The sequence below is a fragment of the Lissotriton helveticus genome, chromosome 3_1 (assembly GCF_964261635.1).
Source record: "Lissotriton helveticus chromosome 3_1, aLisHel1.1, whole genome shotgun sequence".
NCBI lineage: Eukaryota > Metazoa > Chordata > Amphibia > Caudata > Salamandridae > Lissotriton > Lissotriton helveticus.
The window spans coordinates 1,805,776,156-1,805,794,762 of record NC_136061.1 but is presented as its reverse complement, the minus strand read 5'-3'; the positions used below and the strand labels follow the sequence as shown (position 1 = coordinate 1,805,794,762).

Genomic DNA, 18,607 nt, shown 5'->3' with positions numbered 1-18,607 from the left:
GGCTATATGCATATGAGCAACAAGCATTGGTGAATGCAGGAAAATATGCTACAGCCAATAGAAATGGAGGAAACCAAAGTTGCACGCACAGGAACCTATGAAAAGGCAGGAAAGAGAGGGGGCGAGATTTAAGCCCCTTTTAAGGTTATATTAAAAACAATAGATTTCATAAGCAAGCACCGCAGGCGTTGTCCAGGCCAAACCTAAAAACTGCCCACCTGGCCATAACACAGGTCCACAAGCTGCTGTCAAACCAACCCTCACACTGATCTATCAGACCAGCCCATCAGACACTGCCTGATTGCCCTATAGTCCAGCCCGACCCTGTCTGTATCTGATTAAATGGCTTACCAGCATAAATGCGGGCACGTTTCTTTAAGAATCGCAACAAAGAGGAGCAGATTCCTTCACACCTCCTTCTAATTGTGATCGGTAATGAATCGTAACAGATATTTTGTGAGTCGGAGAGGCTTTTCCGACTTGCAAAATACCTTTGATAAACTGCATTCATGCTTTTTGTGCTTTTAAATTCTGTAATTTTACATAGTGCAGTCTTTGCAATCACAAAATGAAATGAAACATCAGGTCCCTGGTTTCTCATAAACGCCCTGTGATTGTGAATCTGTGCTTTAAGGTAAGTCTTTAGAAGCCATTTCTGAAACCCTGCAGATTAGGAGAGGTATTAAGCGCCGGGGTGAAGGTTTTAAGTCACTGTTTGGATACAATGACTTAAGCTTGTTCTTGAGAAAAATGCAGTTATACTGGATTAAGTGGCCATATGATAGAACATGGCATTCAGTCATACAGTCTGCGATGTCTGTGGGCAAGAAGCTGTGAGAAGCGGTATGCTGAAGCGTCGGTGTCACTGACATTTGTGGAAGGCTTAGCTTCAGGGTGTTACAGAAGACTAATACCTGTTGATGAAAGTGTTAACACCTTCTTTCGGTCAGAAAAGAGTCATTCCTAAAAGCAAAGTACAGTGGTAGTCAGAAGACAGTCTACCAATGCTTTTTTTCTTGATGATATCTTCACGTATTAATTCCATATTTTGAATTTGTTTACTTCTGAAGCAAGAGTAGTTGCAATGGTGAAGCATGTTATGTTTTCTCAATGGGGACTTTGGCATAGGAACATATGGTTTACATTTTAGTGAACAAATCAAAGCTGATTTGTTTCGTGCTCAGGTTTAATGTCAACATCTCCCAAAGGGACACGAATTTTATTGAAGAGTTTAGGTGTCTGTTCTGACACAAAATAGTGGTCCCTCTCTATCATGGAGCATATTGGAGATTATCTGGGAAGTCAAGGGCCTGTTAGTAGGAATCAGCTTAAATCTAGGTGTAAACCGTGACGTATCGTGACCCAGCTGAGCTTTTGTGAAAATAAGCAAAAGCAGGAATGAAGGAAGTAAGGTAGGTTGGCTTTGCTAATATGTTTGATACAGTGTCCCACATGGTACATGTGAAATGACATTGCAGGAGTATTGGTGAACAGTTATGGAAATTATTTCATTAGTTAAAAGCCAGACTTCAAAGCGTGGTGACTCGTAACAGGGGATGCTCTTGGGTAGCAATGACAGACATGGCAAGAGCAGACAACACTGTGAGAGAACTGAGGGAACAGGGCATGTGTCTTTAATGACTCCAGGCACTGGGTTGCAGGCTGGGGGCTTATTGTCAGGGAATGGGAGGACACAGGGAGGCAAGAGCAGAGAAACAGAGGGAGCAAAGCATGGACCATCAGCACAGCAACAACTAAAGCCATGACGGACGTGGGAGAGCAGCACAGCAACAACTAAAGCTGTAAAGGACGTGTGAAAGAAGTAAAGCAACAACTAAAGCAGTAAAAGGACGCAGGAGAGCAGCACAGCAACAACTAAAGCAGTAAAGGAAAAATGAGAGAGCAGCACCGCAACAACAAAAGCAGTAAAGGACGTGTGAGAGCAGCACAGCAACCACTAAAGCAGTAAAAGGACATAGGAGAGCAACACAGTAGCAAATAAAGCAGTAAAGGAAATGAGAGAGCAGCACCGCAACAACTAAAGCAGTAAAGGACGCAAGAGAGTAGCACAGCAAAAACTAAAGTAGTAAAGGGCGAGGGAGAGCAGTGCAGCAACAACTAAAGCAGTGAAGGACGTGTGAGAGCAGTACAGCAACAACTAAAGCAGTGAAGGACGTGTGAAAGCAGTACAGCAACAACTAAAGCAGTAAAGGTTGTGTAAGAGCAGTACAGCAACAACTAAAGCAGTAAAGGATGTGTAAGAGCAGTACAGCAACAACTAAAGCTATAAAGGATGTGTGAGAGCAGTACAGCAACAACTAAAGCAGTGAAGGATGTGGGAGAGCAGTACGTACAGCAACAACTAAAGCAGTGAAGGACTTGGCCGAGCAGCACACCAGCATCTAAAGCAGTGAAGGGCATAGGAGGGCAGCCCTCCAACAACTAACGCTACAAAGAACGTGTGAGAGCAGTACAGCAACAAATAAAGCTGTAAAGGGCATAGGAGGGCAGCACTCCTCCAACGAAATCAGTAAAGGTCGTAGGAGGGCAACACAGCAACAACTAAAGCAGTAAAGGTCGTAGGAGAGCAGCACACCAGCAAGTAAAGCTGCAAAGGATGTGTGAGAGCAGTAAAGCAAAAACTAAAGCTGCAGAGGACATAGGAGGGCAGCACAGCACCAACTAAAGCAGTGAAGGGCATGGGAGAGCAGTGCAGAAACAACAAAAGCAGTGAAGGTCGTGTGAAAGCAGTACAGCAACAACGATAGCAGTAAAGGACGTGGGAGAGCTGTACAGCAACAACTAAAGCTGTAAAGGGCGTGGGAGAGTAGCACAACCACAACTAAAGCTGTAAAGGATGTGGGAGAGCAGCACAGCAACAACTAAAGCAGTAAAGGACGTGGAAGAGCAGTGCAGCAACAACAATAGTAGTAAAGGGCGTGGGAGAGCAGCACAGCAATAACTAATGCTGTAAATGATGTGGGAGAGCAGTACAGCAACAACTAAAGCTGTAAAGGACGTGGGAGAGCAGTACAGCAACAACTAAAGCTGTAAAGGACATGGGAGAGCAGTACATCAACAACTAAAGCTGTATAGGACGTGGGAGAGCAGTACATCAACAACTAAAGCTGTAAAGGACGTGGGAGAGCAGTACAGCAACAACTAAAGTTGTAAAGGATGTGGGGGAGCAGTACAGCAACAACTAAACCAGTGACGGACGTGGGAGAGCAGTACAGCAACAACTGAAGCTGTAAATGGAGTTGGGCAGCACTCCAACATCTAAAGCAGTAAAGGTCTTAGGAGGGTAGCGCAGGAACAACTACAACAGTGACGGGAGTGGGAGAGCACACCAGCAACTAAATCTGTATAGTAAGTGTGAGAGCAGTACTCCAACAACTAAAGTTGTAAAGGATGTGTGAGAGCAGTACAGCAACAACTAAAGCTGTAAAGCTAGTGTGAGAGCAGTACAGCAACAACTAAAGCTGTTAAGGATGTGTGAGAGCAGCACAGCAACAACTAAAGTAGTGAAGGGTGTGGGAGAGCAGTATAGCAACAAGTAAAGCAGTAAATGATGTGTGAGAGCAGTACTGCAACAACTAAAGCAGTGAAGGATGTGTGAGAGCCGTACAGCAACAACTAAAGCTGTAAAGGATGTGTGAGAGCAGTAAAGCCACAACTAAAGCTATAAAGGATGTGTGAGCAGTACACGAACAACTAAAGCAGTGAAGGACGTGTGAGAGCAGTACAGCAACAACTAAAGCAGTGAGGGACGTGTGAAAGCAGTACAGCCACAACTAAAGCTATAAAGGATGTGTGAGCAGTACAGGTACAACTAAAGCAGTAAAGGATGTGTGAGGGCAGTACTGAAACAACTAAAGCAGTGAAGGATGTGTGAGAGCAGTACTGCAACAACTAAAGCAGTGAAGGATGTGTGAGAGCAGTACAGCCACAACTAAAGCTATAAAGGATGTGTGAGCAGTACAGGAACAACTAAAGCAGTAAAGGATGTGTGAGGGCAGTTTTGCAACAACTAAAGCAGTGAAGGATGTGTGAGAGCAGTACAGCAACAACTAAAGCTGTAAAGGATGTGTGAGAGCAGTACAGCAACAACTAAAGCTGTAAAAGATGTGGGAGAGCAGTGCAGCAACAACTAAAGCAGTGAAGGACATGGCCGAGCAGCACACCAGCAGCTAAAGCAGTGAAGGGCATAGGAGGGCAGCCCTCCAACAACTAACGCTACAAAGAACGTGTGAGAGCAGTACAGCAACAAATAAAGCTGTAAAGGGCATAGGAGGGCAGCACTCCTACAACGAAATCAGTAAAGGTCGTAGGAGGGCAACACAGCAACAACTAAAGCAGTAAAGGTCGTAGGAGAGCAGCACACCAGCAAGTAAAGCTGCAAAGGATGTGTGAGGGCAGTAAAGCAAACACTAAAGCTGTAAAGGGCATAGGAGGGCAGCACAGCAACAACTAAAGCAGTGAAGGGCGTGGGAGAGCAGTGCAGAAACAACGATAGCAGTAAAGGATGTGGGAGAGCTGTACAGCAACAACTAAAGCTGTAAAGGGCGTGGGAGAGCAGCACAACAACAACTAAAGCTGTAAAGGATGTGGGAGAGCAGCACAGCAACAAATAAAGCAGTAAAGGAAGTGGGAGAGCAGTACAGCAACAACAATAGTAGTGAAGGGCGTGGGAGAGCAGCACAGCAATAACTAAAGCTGTAAATGATGTGGGAGAGCAGTACAGCAACAACTAAAGCTGTAAAGGACGTGGGAGAGCAGTACAGCAACAACTAAAGCTGTAAAGGACGTGGGAGAGCAGTACAGCAACAACTAAAGCTGTATAGGACGTGGGAGAGCAGTACATCAACAACTAAAGCTGTAAAGGACGTGGGAGAGCAGTACAGCAACAACTAAAATTGTAAAGGATGTGGGGGAGCATTGCAGCAACAACTAAACCAGTGACGGACGTGGGAGAGCAGTACAGCAACAACTAAAGCTGTAAAGGACGTGGGAGAGCAGCACAGCAACAACTAAAGCTGTAAAGGACGTGTGAAAGAAGTAAAGCAACAACTAAAGCAGTAAAAGGACGCAGGAGAGCAGCACAGCAACAACTAAAGCAGTAAAGGAAAAATGAGAGAGCAGCACCGCAACAACAAAAGCAGTAAAGGACGTGTGAGAGCAGCACAGCAACCACTAAAGCAGTAAAAGGACATAGGAGAGCAACACAGTAGCAAATAAAGCAGTAAAGGAAATGAGAGAGCAGCACCGCAACAACTAAAGCAGTAAAGGACGCAAGAGAGTAGCACAGCAAAAACTAAAGTAGTAAAGGGCGAGGGAGAGCAGTGCAGCAACAACTAAAGCAGTGAAGGACGTGTGAGAGCAGTACAGCAACAACTAAAGCAGTGAAGGACGTGTGAAAGCAGTACAGCAACAACTAAAGCAGTAAAGGTTGTGTAAGAGCAGTACAGCAACAACTAAAGCAGTAAAGGATGTGTAAGAGCAGTACAGCAACAACTAAAGCTATAAAGGATGTGTGAGAGCAGTACAGCAACAACTAAAGCAGTGAAGGATGTGGGAGAGCAGTACGTACAGCAACAACTAAAGCAGTGAAGGACTTGGCCGAGCAGCACACCAGCATCTAAAGCAGTGAAGGGCATAGGAGGGCAGCCCTCCAACAACTAACGCTACAAAGAACGTGTGAGAGCAGTACAGCAACAAATAAAGCTGTAAAGGGCATAGGAGGGCAGCACTCCTCCAACGAAATCAGTAAAGGTCGTAGGAGGGCAACACAGCAACAACTAAAGCAGTAAAGGTCGTAGGAGAGCAGCACACCAGCAAGTAAAGCTGCAAAGGATGTGTGAGAGCAGTAAAGCAAAAACTAAAGCTGCAAAGGACATAGGAGGGCAGCACAGCACCAACTAAAGCAGTGAAGGGCATGGGAGAGCAGTGCAGAAACAACAAAAGCAGTGAAGGTCGTGTGAAAGCAGTACAGCAACAACGATAGCAGTAAAGGACGTGGGAGAGCTGTACAGCAACAACTAAAGCTGTAAAGGGCGTGGGAGAGTAGCACAACCACAACTAAAGCTGTAAAGGATGTGGGAGAGCAGCACAGCAACAACTAAAGCAGTAAAGGACGTGGAAGAGCAGTACAGCAACAACAATAGTAGTAAAGGGCGTGGGAGAGCAGCACAGCAATAACTAATGCTGTAAATGATGTGGGAGAGCAGTACAGCAACAACTAAAGCTGTAAAGGACGTGGGAGAGCAGTACAGCAACAACTAAAGCTGTAAAGGACATGGGAGAGCAGTACATCAACAACTAAAGCTGTATAGGACGTGGGAGAGCAGTACATCAACAACTAAAGCTGTAAAGGACGTGGGAGAGCAGTACAGCAACAACTAAAGTTGTAAAGGATGTGGGGGAGCAGTACAGCAACAACTAAACCAGTGACGGACGTGGGAGAGCAGTACAGCAACAACTGAAGCTGTAAATGGAGTTGGGCAGCACTCCAACATCTAAAGCAGTAAAGGTCTTAGGAGGGTAGCGCAGGAACAACTACAACAGTGACGGGAGTGGGAGAGCACACCAGCAACTAAATCTGTATAGTAAGTGTGAGAGCAGTACTCCAACAACTAAAGTTGTAAAGGATGTGTGAGAGCAGTACAGCAACAACTAAAGCTGTAAAGCTAGTGTGAGAGCAGTACAGCAACAACTAAAGCTGTTAAGGATGTGTGAGAGCAGCACAGCAACAACTAAAGTAGTGAAGGGTGTGGGAGAGCAGTATAGCAACAAGTAAAGCAGTAAATGATGTGTGAGAGCAGTACTGCAACAACTAAAGCAGTGAAGGATGTGTGAGAGCCGTACAGCAACAACTAAAGCTGTAAAGGATGTGTGAGAGCAGTACAGCCACAACTAAAGCTATAAAGGATGTGTGAGCAGTACACGAACAACTAAAGCAGTGAAGGACGTGTGAGAGCAGTACAGCAACAACTAAAGCAGTGAGGGACGTGTGAAAGCAGTACAGCCACAACTAAAGCTATAAAGGATGTGTGAGCAGTACAGGTACAACTAAAGCAGTAAAGGATGTGTGAGGGCAGTACTGAAACAACTAAAGCAGTGAAGGATGTGTGAGAGCAGTACTGCAACAACTAAAGCAGTGAAGGATGTGTGAGAGCAGTACAGCCACAACTAAAGCTATAAAGGATGTGTGAGCAGTACAGGAACAACTAAAGCAGTAAAGGATGTGTGAGGACAGTTTTGCAACAACTAAAGCAGTGAAGGATGTGTGAGAGCAGTACAGCAACAACTAAAGCTGTAAAGGATGTGTGAGAGCAGTACAGCAACAACTAAAGCTGTAAAAGATGTGGGAGAGCAGTGCAGCAACAACTAAAGCAGTGAAGGACATGGCCGAGCAGCACACCAGCAGCTAAAGCAGTGAAGGGCATAGGAGGGCAGCCCTCCAACAACTAACGCTACAAAGAACGTGTGAGAGCAGTACAGCAACAAATAAAGCTGTAAAGGGCATAGGAGGGCAGCACTCCTACAACGAAATCAGTAAAGGTCGTAGGAGGGCAACACAGCAACAACTAAAGCAGTAAAGGTCGTAGGAGAGCAGCACACCAGCAAGTAAAGCTGCAAAGGATGTGTGAGGGCAGTAAAGCAAACACTAAAGCTGTAAAGGGCATAGGAGGGCAGCACAGCAACAACTAAAGCAGTGAAGGGCGTGGGAGAGCAGTGCAGAAACAACGATAGCAGTAAAGGATGTGGGAGAGCTGTACAGCAACAACTAAAGCTGTAAAGGGCGTGGGAGAGCAGCACAACAACAACTAAAGCTGTAAAGGATGTGGGAGAGCAGCACAGCAACAAATAAAGCAGTAAAGGATGTGGGAGAGCAGTACAGCAACAACAATAGTAGTGAAGGGCGTGGGAGAGCAGCACAGCAATAACTAAAGCTGTAAATGATGTGGGAGAGCAGTACAGCAACAACTAAAGCTGTAAAGGACGTGGGAGAGCAGTACAGCAACAACTAAAGCTGTAAAGGACGTGGGAGAGCAGTACAGCAACAACTAAAGCTGTATAGGACGTGGGAGAGCAGTACATCAACAACTAAAGCTGTAAAGGACGTGGGAGAGCAGTACAGCAACAACTAAAATTGTAAAGGATGTGGGGGAGCATTGCAGCAACAACTAAACCAGTGACGGACGTGGGAGAGCAGTACAGCAACAACTAAAGCTGTAAAGGACGTAGGAGAGCAGTACAGCAACAACTAAAGCTGTAAATGGAGGTGGGCAGCACTCCAACATCTAAAGCAGTAAAGGTCTTAGGAGGGTAGCGCAGGAACAACTACAACAGTGACGGGCGTGGGAGAGCACACCAGCAACTAAATCTGTATAGGAAGTGTGAGAGCAGTACTGCAATAACTAAATCTGTATAGGAAGTGTGAGAGCAGTACTGCAACAACTAAAGTTGTAAAGGATGTGTGAGAGCAGTACAGCAACAACTAAAGCTGTAAAGCTAGTGTGAGAGCAGTACAGTAACAACTAAAGCTGTAAAGGATGTGTGAGAGCAGCACAGCAACAACTAAAGTAGTGAAGGGTGTGGGAGAGCAGTACAGCTACAAGTAAAGCAGTAAAGGATGTGTGAGAGCAGTGCTACAACAACTAAAGCAGTGAAGGATGTGTGAGAGCCGTACAGCAACAACTAAAGCTGTAAAGGATGTGTGAGAGCAGTACAGCCACAACTAAAGCTATAAAGGATGTTCGAGCAGTACAGGAACAACTAAAGCAGTAAAGGATGTGTGAGGGCAGTACTGCAACAACTAAAGCAGTGAAGGATGTGTGAGAGCAGTACTGCAACAATTAAAGCAGTGAAGGATGTGTGAGAGCAGTACAGCCACAACTAAAGCTATAAAGGATGTGTGAGCAGTACAGCAACAACTAAAGCTGTAAATGATGTGTGAAAGCAGGACAGCAACAACTAAAGCAGTGAAGGACGTGTGAGAGCAGTACAGCAACAACTAAAGCTGTAAAGGATGTGTGAGAGCAGTACAGCAACAACTAAAGCTGTAAAGGATGTGTGAGAGCAGTACAGCAACAACTAAAGCTGTAAAGGATGTGTGAGAGCAGTACAGCAACAACTAAAGCTGTGAAGGATGTGTGAGAGCAGTACAGCAACAACTAAAGCTGTAAAGGATGTGTGAAAGCAGTACAGCAACAACTAAAGCAGTGAAGGACGTGTGAGAGCAGTACAGCAACAACTAAAGCTGTAAAGGATGTGTGAGAGCAGTACAGCAACAACTAAAGCTATAAAGGATGTGTGAGCAGTACAGCAACAACTAAAGCTGTAAAGGATGTGTGAGAGCAGTACAGCAACAACTAATGAGAGCAGTACAGCAACATTAGCATTAGCATTAGCATCCGCATTAGCCTGGATTTCTTCCTTCCTTGAAGACAGGTCGTTTCAAGTAGCAGATGGGCATTCCACCTCCACGGCTCAAGCACTCAAGTGTGGGGTGCCCCAGGGATCCTCCCTGAGCCCCACACTTTTTTAATGTGTACATGGAACCTCTCGAGGATGTTGTCAAGCCTTTTGGCATTAAATCAATAATGTATGCCGACGACACCAAGCTCGTCGTCTCCCTCAACCAGTCTGACAACGCCCTCCCCAATCTATCCAGTTGTCTGGAAAAAGTACACCAGTGGATGTGCGATTCCCGATTGAAATTGAATGGGGAGAAATCAGAAATACTCCTCTTGGGAAACCCTAAGAAAATCCCCACTCCCCTCCCCTGGCCACCATGCATGGGAACCCCGCCATCCCCTAAGCCCGAAGTAAAGAGCCTTGGGATATGGCTAGACCAGGAGCTCAGTTTTAGGACCCAAGCAAGGAAAACCGCGGGAACCTGCTTCGGCCTTATAAAGATGGCACGAAAAATTCTACACCTACTCCCCCTTCACTCCAGGAAGCTCCTAATGCAGGGGCTGGTGAACTCCAGATTGGATTACGGTAATGTCCTTTATCTGGGGCCCCAGCCTCTGTAGTCCACAGACTTCAATGTGCACAAAATGCGGCCGCCAGAATCCTCAAAGGAACCGCCGCAAGGAGCTCGGCCAAACCAGCCCTTAGAAGCTTGCACTGGCTACCAGTAAAGGAACGGATCAACTTTAAGTCCCTGTGCATAGCCCATAGAATTATGCACAACGAAGGCCCCCCCATCCTTAGGCCACTTGTAACAAAACAACAGTCGAGTAAACTCCCTTTCCCTTGCAAACGTTCCAAGAATCAGGAAGTCCAGAACAGGCGGTCGCCTGTTCTCGTACAATGCCCCCAGACTATGGAATGCCCTTCCTCTCTCCCTGAGGCAAGAACACAATCACCTCAGGTTCAGGAAACAACTAAAGACCCTACTCTTCCCCTGAGCCCTCCATCCTGTCTCTTTACCCACAGGACAGTGGTCACTAGCGCTGGGATGCCCTAGGGTAGCTATGCGCTCTATAAAACCCAAAATCAAAATCAAGGAGTCGCGCGAGCGCGTCGACCAAGATGGCCGCCACCGCCGGAGCTCCGTAAGTCCACCGGCTTAATTAGCCGAATAACGACGACTTTTCTGTCAGGTCCTGTCACTTTTTAGCGGCGCTTGTTATATTTAGCTGTTCCCTACCTGCAGTTCGATTTTGGGACGATTTCCTCGAGGGAAGGCGCTTCTACTTGCTCCTCGGTTCTCTCCCCTGCCTCTGTTTCTGCTACTGCCGGCTTGCACTGCCTGGGGGGCGGAGTGAACACAAAGAAAGGGCCTGGCTTTGGCCTGGCCACACCCACGCTCCTGTTTAGCTGCTGCACCAAGCCTTTCTACAGTACTTTTGGGAGAATTACATCCTTTTTCCCACATATTTATTAAAAATTTAGGTGATTTTTATTTTTTTGCAATTTTCTGGCACAAAAGGTTAATTTCTCACCTCAATATGGAAAATAAAAATGTACTTACAAATAAAAGGAAACAGCTGATATCACCTCCTCCAGCTAAATCCAAAGCTGTTGAATCTTCTGAACCTTCCCTTACTTTGATTTTTGAGGAAATTCAAGCGCTGCGTCTTAATACAGACGCTATTGCCACTGAAGTGAAAAATGTTCGCAAAGACATGGCTTCTATCTCCATGAAAGTGTCTGATAATACTATCAAAATTCAGGACAATAAAACTAAATTGGACGCTTTTACTCCTTTGGTGAATCAAATAGTACCAATGCATACTCAATTGCTGGAATTGGAAAACCGTAATAGACAATACAATCTTCGTATTTTCAATCTTCCGGAAAAGATTGAGGGATCCGATTGCCGCTTATATCTAGAATCCTTGCTACCTGGTCTCCTAAATCTCAAATTTCCTGAAAAATTTGAAATCGATAAGGCTCACAGAATTCCCTCACACAGGAATCCTCGCCACGCGAAACCCAGGCAGATGATTTTTAAGGTTTTGCGACACCATCATTTGGTTCTTATCAGGAAAGCAGCAAGAGACATTCCCTCCCTCTTAGTAGATGGCTGTAAAATCTTTATCCATCAGGATTTTGCTAAAGAAACGGTTGCTATTCGCAAGGAATTTTCCTCTCTCCGGCCACAATTGCGAAGCCTTGGTTTTAAGTATGGTCTATTTGATCCCTCTACGATGAGAATCTGGAAAGATGCCTTTTCTAAATCTTTTCATCGTCCTGAAGATTTGAGACTCTTTCTAGCACAACAAGCTTCATCGTCAATGGACACTCATGATCCAGTTACCTGAAGACATCTACTCTGATCTTTCCTGACATCTATATATTTCTCACTCTTCACGGGCTCCAACGGTTCACTTGGCCATGCTTGAGGAACGTGTGTGCGCCTCTATCTTCTTATTTATGTCTCTGTTTTTTGTCTGTTTGTCCTTCCTTCCTTTGTGCTTCCTCCTTTTGTGTCCTTCCTGTTACTATTCTCTACGTAGAGTTACTTTTTCTCTGTGGCTGCTTTTCAACTCCTCTTCCTTTGATTCTTTTCCTCTCCTCTTCCTTCTAGCTCCTAATGGCTAATACTCACTCTATTAAACTTGTTTCACTCAATGTCAAGGGCCTGCGACATCCAGTAAAACGCACGAAAATCTTGGACTACCTGGGGGCCTGCAAAGCGGATATTTGTTTCCTTCAAGAAACACATGTTGATGATAAGATTTTGCAATACATGAAGAAAAAATGGGTTGATAATATTGTCTCCTCACCTGCGTTAGGGAAGAAAAATGGGGTTGCAATTTTCTTTGCAAAACGGTTACACTGTCAGATTCTTAGCAAGTTTAATGACGCTGAAGGTAAATATATTGTAGTTAAGATTAAAGTTTATGACTCATCCTTTTATTTGCTTAATGTTTATGGCCCTACGGCTGATGACCCTTCGTTTTGGTCTGCTATGACTACTGAAGTTCTGAAGTTAGGACAAGTTCCTTTGATTGTTGGGGGGGATTTTAATGTGATTATTGATCCGTTATTAGATAGGCTTTCCTCTGCAAAATTCCGCCCTCCTAGAGTTTTTATGCCTTTAAGTCTTTCCTTAGATCCACCAAATTGGCGGATATTTGGAGATTACACTTCCCTACTGATAAATGGTTTTCCTTTTTCTCCAATTCTCATAACTCTCACTCAAGGATTGATTATTTTCTGCTTTCACCTTCTTTACTCCAATCAGCTGCCAATCCTGTTGTAGGTAATATTGATATCTCGGACCATGCTTTAATCTCCTTTGTTTTAAATGTCTCCTCTTCTTTTGCCAAACAAAATAGGTGGCGTATGAACACGAATATTGTACTTAATGACACGCATAAACCTAAACTATTACAAGCTGTCCAGGATTATTTTTTATTTAACCCTGAGGATTCAACTTCACTTGTCAATAGATGGGATGCGTTTAAGGCTTACATTAGAGGTTCCACTATTTCTATTATGGCCCATGCAAACAAACAATTTAACTCTAAAGTTAAACTTTTGGACACACAAATTGCCAAATATGAACGTTTATTTATTTCTTCTAATGACCCTACATACAAATTTACATTACAAAAGCTTCGCTATGAATTTAATGCTATACTTAGCACTAGAGCAGGGGTTCAACTTGCTAAATCCAATGCTAAATTTCGCTTTAATACCAACAAGTCTGGGAAACTCCTTGCAAATTATTTACGTATCAAGAAGGATAAAACCCAAATCACATCGATACGTGGTACTAATGGCCAAATTGCTATCTCCCATAATGACATTGTCCAAGAATTTTTGTCTTTTTACTCTACCTTGTATAGTAAACCTGATACCTGTGATGACTCTTTGATTGATTCATTTTTAAATAAATGTAATTTGCCTCAAATCTCTCCCTCCGATAGATTAACTTTAGATTCCCCAATTACTTGTGATGAGATCTTACTAGCTATTAAATCCCTTCCTAAGAATAAATCCCCAGGCCCAGATGGTATCCCAGCTGAATTTTATAAAGAATTTGATTCTCACCTTTTACCTCATTTAAGTGCCCTTTTTTCCCAGTTTGGTTCCTCTGGTACTATTTCGGGCTCCTTTACGGATGCTTTAATCGTTGTTCTACCAAAACCGGATAAGGACCCTACCCTGGTTTCTAATTATCGTCCCATTTCCCTAATAAACCAGGATTGTAAGCTTTATGCTAAAATCCTTGCTTCCAGATTGGCTCCTATCCTTCATTCCATCATTCATCCCAATCAATCTGGTTTCATGAAAAACAGATATTCTGCAAATAATACCAGAACGCTTTTACACGTTATTGAACAAAGCTCTCACCTTACTTCTCCTGCAGGAGTGATGGCTTTAGATGCAGAAAAAGCATTTGACAAAATTCATTGGCAATTTTTATTTAAAACTTTATTGTCTTTCAATTTTGGTTTCAATTTTATTCGTATGATTTCTGCCTTATATTTTGCCCCTACTGCTCGGCTGTTTATTAATGGTCAAATTTCTACTCAATTTCCACTCTTTAGAGGTACTAGGCAGGGTTGTCCTCTTTCCCCACTGTTATTTTTATTAGGAATTGAACCTTTTCTTAATTATATTCGATGCTGTGATTCTATTCAAGGTGTTATGATAAATGATGTCACTGTTAAAGCTTTAGCATATGCAGATGATGTGTTATTGTTTATTAACAATCCTCTCTCCTCTGTTCCCCCCCTTTTAGACATTATTGCACAATATTCTGTAGTCTCAGGTTACAAGTTAAATGTCAGTAAAACTGAATTTTTTCCTTTAAATGCTTTTTGTACACCGGATATGCTACCTAGCGCAGATATTCTTTGGCAAAGCACTAAGCTTAAGTACTTGGGTATTTTATTTGCTTCCTCATTACCTGCTACATTAAAACTTAATACGGATTTTATCCTTGATTACGTCAGAGACAAAACTTCCAAATGGTCTCCCCTTCATCTCACCTGGTGGGGGAGAATGGAGGCTATAAAAATGAATATTGCACCAAAAATTTTTTACTCTTTGGCTATGATTCCCACTCAGTTTCCTCTTAAATTTTATAATGATGTGGATAAACTGTTATCTAAATTCCTGTGGTCCAATAAAGTTCCTCGTATTGCTTACAGGAAATTAAAACTCCCCAAGTCCCATTTAGGATTTGCCCTTCCAGACTTTTACCTTTACCATAAAGCTTTTATCTTAAAGCAAAGCTCCTTGTGGTTTTCAAATTCACATATGGTCAAACCTCCAATATGGTTAGATATTGAAACCTCAATTATACGCCCCTTTACACTGCTCTCATTGTTGTCAATGTCGTCTGCTTCTAAGATTGTTCATAAGTCATCTATAATCAAATCATCTAGATTCATACTTAATGATTTAGACTCTAATTTTGACTTGCCCTTGCTTTCTACAGTACACTTGTCTTTATGGCACAGTGCCCTACTTAAATTAAACAGAAACATTAATTTCTGGTCCTCATGGATATCAAAAGGAATTTTATATCTTGAAGATGTCTTTTGTAACAATGCCTTTATTCCTTTTGAGCAACTACAATTAAAGTTTGGTATTCCGGTTTCTGATTTGTCAAAATACCAAGCTTTATGTAACTCTATTTTAGACTCCTTTCCCAATGGTATTCCCTCGTCCACCACTAATGACCTCTTGATTTATCTTATGGCTGTTACGTCCTCTTCTAAAGCTGTCTCTGTTTTTTATAAAAAACTTTCTACATTCCAGGGCTCCAATATTGGTGCAATATCATCCTTTTGGAACACAGAACTTTCCATTTCCCTTTCAGATGATTCATGGACCTCAATCTGGCTCAGCAGCATCTCCGGTTGGCTTCCGGTGTCCCTTTATCAGACTAATGCTTATATTTTATTTAACGCTTTATGGACTCCATCTCGATTAAGTCATGCCAAACTGATACCCTCTGATGTTTGTTGGCACTGCAAGTCAACTTTGGGTTCACTTCGTCATATGTTATTTGAATGTACAATTATTATGAAATTTTGGGTGAATGTTTGGAATGTCATTTTGAAAATTTTACCTTTACATGATGATATTTCTTATGCTGTGTTAATATGCAAATCGGCTGCCCTTTCCTATCCTCTTAATGATTCCGAGGCAAAGTTATTTAATTTTTTAATTACAGCTGCTTTAAAGTCCATTACTTTTTGTTGGAAAGACGCTTCTTCTCTTTCAGTTCATGCTTGGTGGTCTTGGATTACCTTTACAAGAAAAGGAGCTCAATTGTCTCTTAAAGGTGTCACTCACAATTCACAGACCTTTCAATCTTTTTGGTCGCCTATTGATTCGTATGTTCTACAATGATTTGTTTAATACGCTGTTCTATCTCTTGTTGATTAATTTTTATCTAGCTGCCATCTTTGTTATATTCCATCAGTTGGTAACTCTCCATGGTATGGTTTTTATGATTCTATGATATCATCATTCCCCTATCCTCCCTTCCTTCTCCTCCCTTTCCCTTCCTCTACGTTTTTGGTTTATTGCATTTTATATTTATTACTTACTCATTTACGCATGTACAAATTATTCTTTCTGTATTGTACTTGTCTATTTCTTTTGTTGCAAAAAATTTCAATAAAATCGATTTGAACTTAACAAAAAAAAAACAAAATCAAATCAAATCAAATCAACTAAAGCTGTAAAGGATGTGGGAGAGCAGTACAACAATAACTAAAGCTGTAAAGGGCATAGGAGGGCAGCACTCCAACAACTAAAGCAGTAAAAGACATAGGAGATTAGCAGTTCAACTGAAGAAGCATAGGGTAGGAGACTGCGGCAAAACACCCACGGTAGCAGCATAGGGCAAGGGAGAGCAGCACATGAACATTTGGAGCAGGATACGAACGAGCGACATAGGAGCACAGTGCAAGTGTGCATGGGAGAGCAGCAAAGAAATAGGGGCAGCACCACTGGGAAGGGGGGAGCAACAAAGGAACAAGGGGGCGGGGGTGGGGTGGGCATGGGCCATTAGCTCAGAAAGATGAGGAGCACCCGGAGGCCTAAGGTAGCAATAAGGGTAAAGGGGGTGAGGCAGAGCTCCGACCTGGGGCAATCAGTCTAGGACGTAACAGAGATGAACAGAAATACTGGTGGTTGCATAAATGACATTAAGGGAGCTGCAATGGGCAGAATGGAAAGGTGAAGCGCAGGACTTAAGGAACTCTAGAAGAAAACAGAGAGCAGCACAAGGCCTAAGAGAACAAGAAACACATTCCATAGGGTAGCAGCACAGGAACAAAAGGAGCATACGTTAAAGTTGGAGGCTTGTTTAAGACACAAATGAGCAGCACAGGACACAGGGGCATCTCATGAACAGTGTCAGCAGCACATTGCATTAGTAAGCAACTCAGGATGTGCGCGTGTAGCATGGGAACAAGGGCACACTGAACTGTAGGTGTAGGAGATGCCGTAGTGATAAAGTATAACTCTTCGCATTAATTGATTATATCCTGGTTTGAAAATTTGAGTAGGCCATGAATAAACATTTTGAACATGGAATATTTAATTACATATTGAAAACTCTTGAGTATTGTGCAGAAAGAGGTTTCTTTTTGGTCCAGGGGAATGATTTTTTCCATAACTGGGTAAGAGAATGTGCCTTTTTAATAATTGTGCAAGTAAAAGGGCACTTTTGTAGCCTGAACCAGTAAGTAGAGGTGTGAGGACCTTAGTCGCACACAGGGTTTGAACACGCTGGCCCATAGTTTTCATTGCACCCAGGAGGAAGTCAGCTGAGAGCTACATTCTTCCTTGGGTTGGACTGACCATCGATTGTCTGAGAGGAGGGAACACTCCAGGGGGAGGGAGGAGTGACCTGGACCACCTGTGCACAGCCAGGGGGTGTTATTGGCAGGAAGGGACAGGAGGTTTATATGCCCAGATGACCCTCGCTGAGCTCTCTTTGTCTATTCTCGTCTGTGGCTACACAAGCAATAATTTGCACAGACAGTATTAACATGTGTAAAGATGACAAAATAATGAAGTAATACTATCAAAAAATGTGCTGCTTTATGCTGCACAATTTGCCTTTTCTTGCCACATAATTTAGTCAACCATGCCAGGTAATTTGGTGCTCAAGGTATTGGGAGCAAGTTCAAACTGTTAAGCATTTTACCCGCTGCTTCACAGGTTCATGTCTGATGTAATAAAATAGCCCACGGCCGAATAATACCAAAGAGTAGTCATGTCTTTTTAGGAGTGTGAAAAATACCTGAGTCTTTACTAAGTAACTGTGTAGAGGCAAATGCCCCCAGGAAACTGTACAGGGACTTGTGCCCTCTGGTGACTATGCAAGGGCGAGTGCCATTCCATAAGTACGCAGCACAGCTCTCAGCTTGTTGTTCTTGGGTGTCTGTTACGGATTTAGAGAAATCATGATGCGGGGTGACGCAATTCATAAATACTACATTTGAAAACACTAGAATTTCAATGGCATTTAATCACAATTATCGGAAGCCTTCGAGCCACAGAGTGTTTCAATTCGTGTATTTTATTCATTCTCATTTTATTCAGGGCTTCAGGATTTTTGCCGTTTCTCGGTTATGAACACAGGCACATCACATTAGGAAAAGAGAAACCCATGAATTAAAGAAAACTACCAAGATTCAGCAATATTCTGGATTAGTTTGTCGGTAGATTAGGGGACACAGAGGCGTACACAGGCGAGGCCTGCCTTACCTGCTGCCCTGAGGAGCGCGGCCAGGAGGAGTCCGAAGAGAAGCTTCATCTCTGGGGCCGCGGTAAGGGCTCGAAAGACGCTAGAATGTCGACCTGTGCCCTGGCAGGAGGAACTTCTAAGAAGGAACCGGAGCCTCTGATGAGCCTCTGACGGAGACTGGTGGATGATGCCTCAGACACACCCTCAGGAGTGACAGGGGCGCTCACCTCCGCGCCTTTTATAGAGAGCAGGGAAGCGACACGGAGAGGGCCTGCGGGCAGAGACGAGTGCAAGCGAGAGTGCGGCCAGAGAGGGATAAAGGGCTTGAGATAGACTAATAGAACAACACAGTGAGAGAGAGAGGCTCCGCCAGGGAACGAGTGTGAGATGAAATATAAGGCAATAGAGAGACTTGCGTAGGCC

General features: G+C 43.5%; 1 protein-coding gene across 1 annotated transcript in view; it reads right to left on the bottom strand.

The window, feature by feature from the left end:
* LOC144823831 (uromodulin-like) overlaps positions 1-18,378 on the bottom strand; it is a 226,874-nt gene extending 208,496 nt beyond the window's left edge. The window contains exon 1 of the mRNA XM_078682692.1: positions 18,205-18,378. Within this exon, the coding sequence (XP_078538818.1) occupies positions 18,205-18,253 (49 nt within the window). The 5' untranslated portion in view covers positions 18,254-18,378. The remainder of the gene's footprint in view (positions 1-18,204) is intronic.
* Between the last annotated feature and the right edge of the window lie 229 nt (positions 18,379-18,607).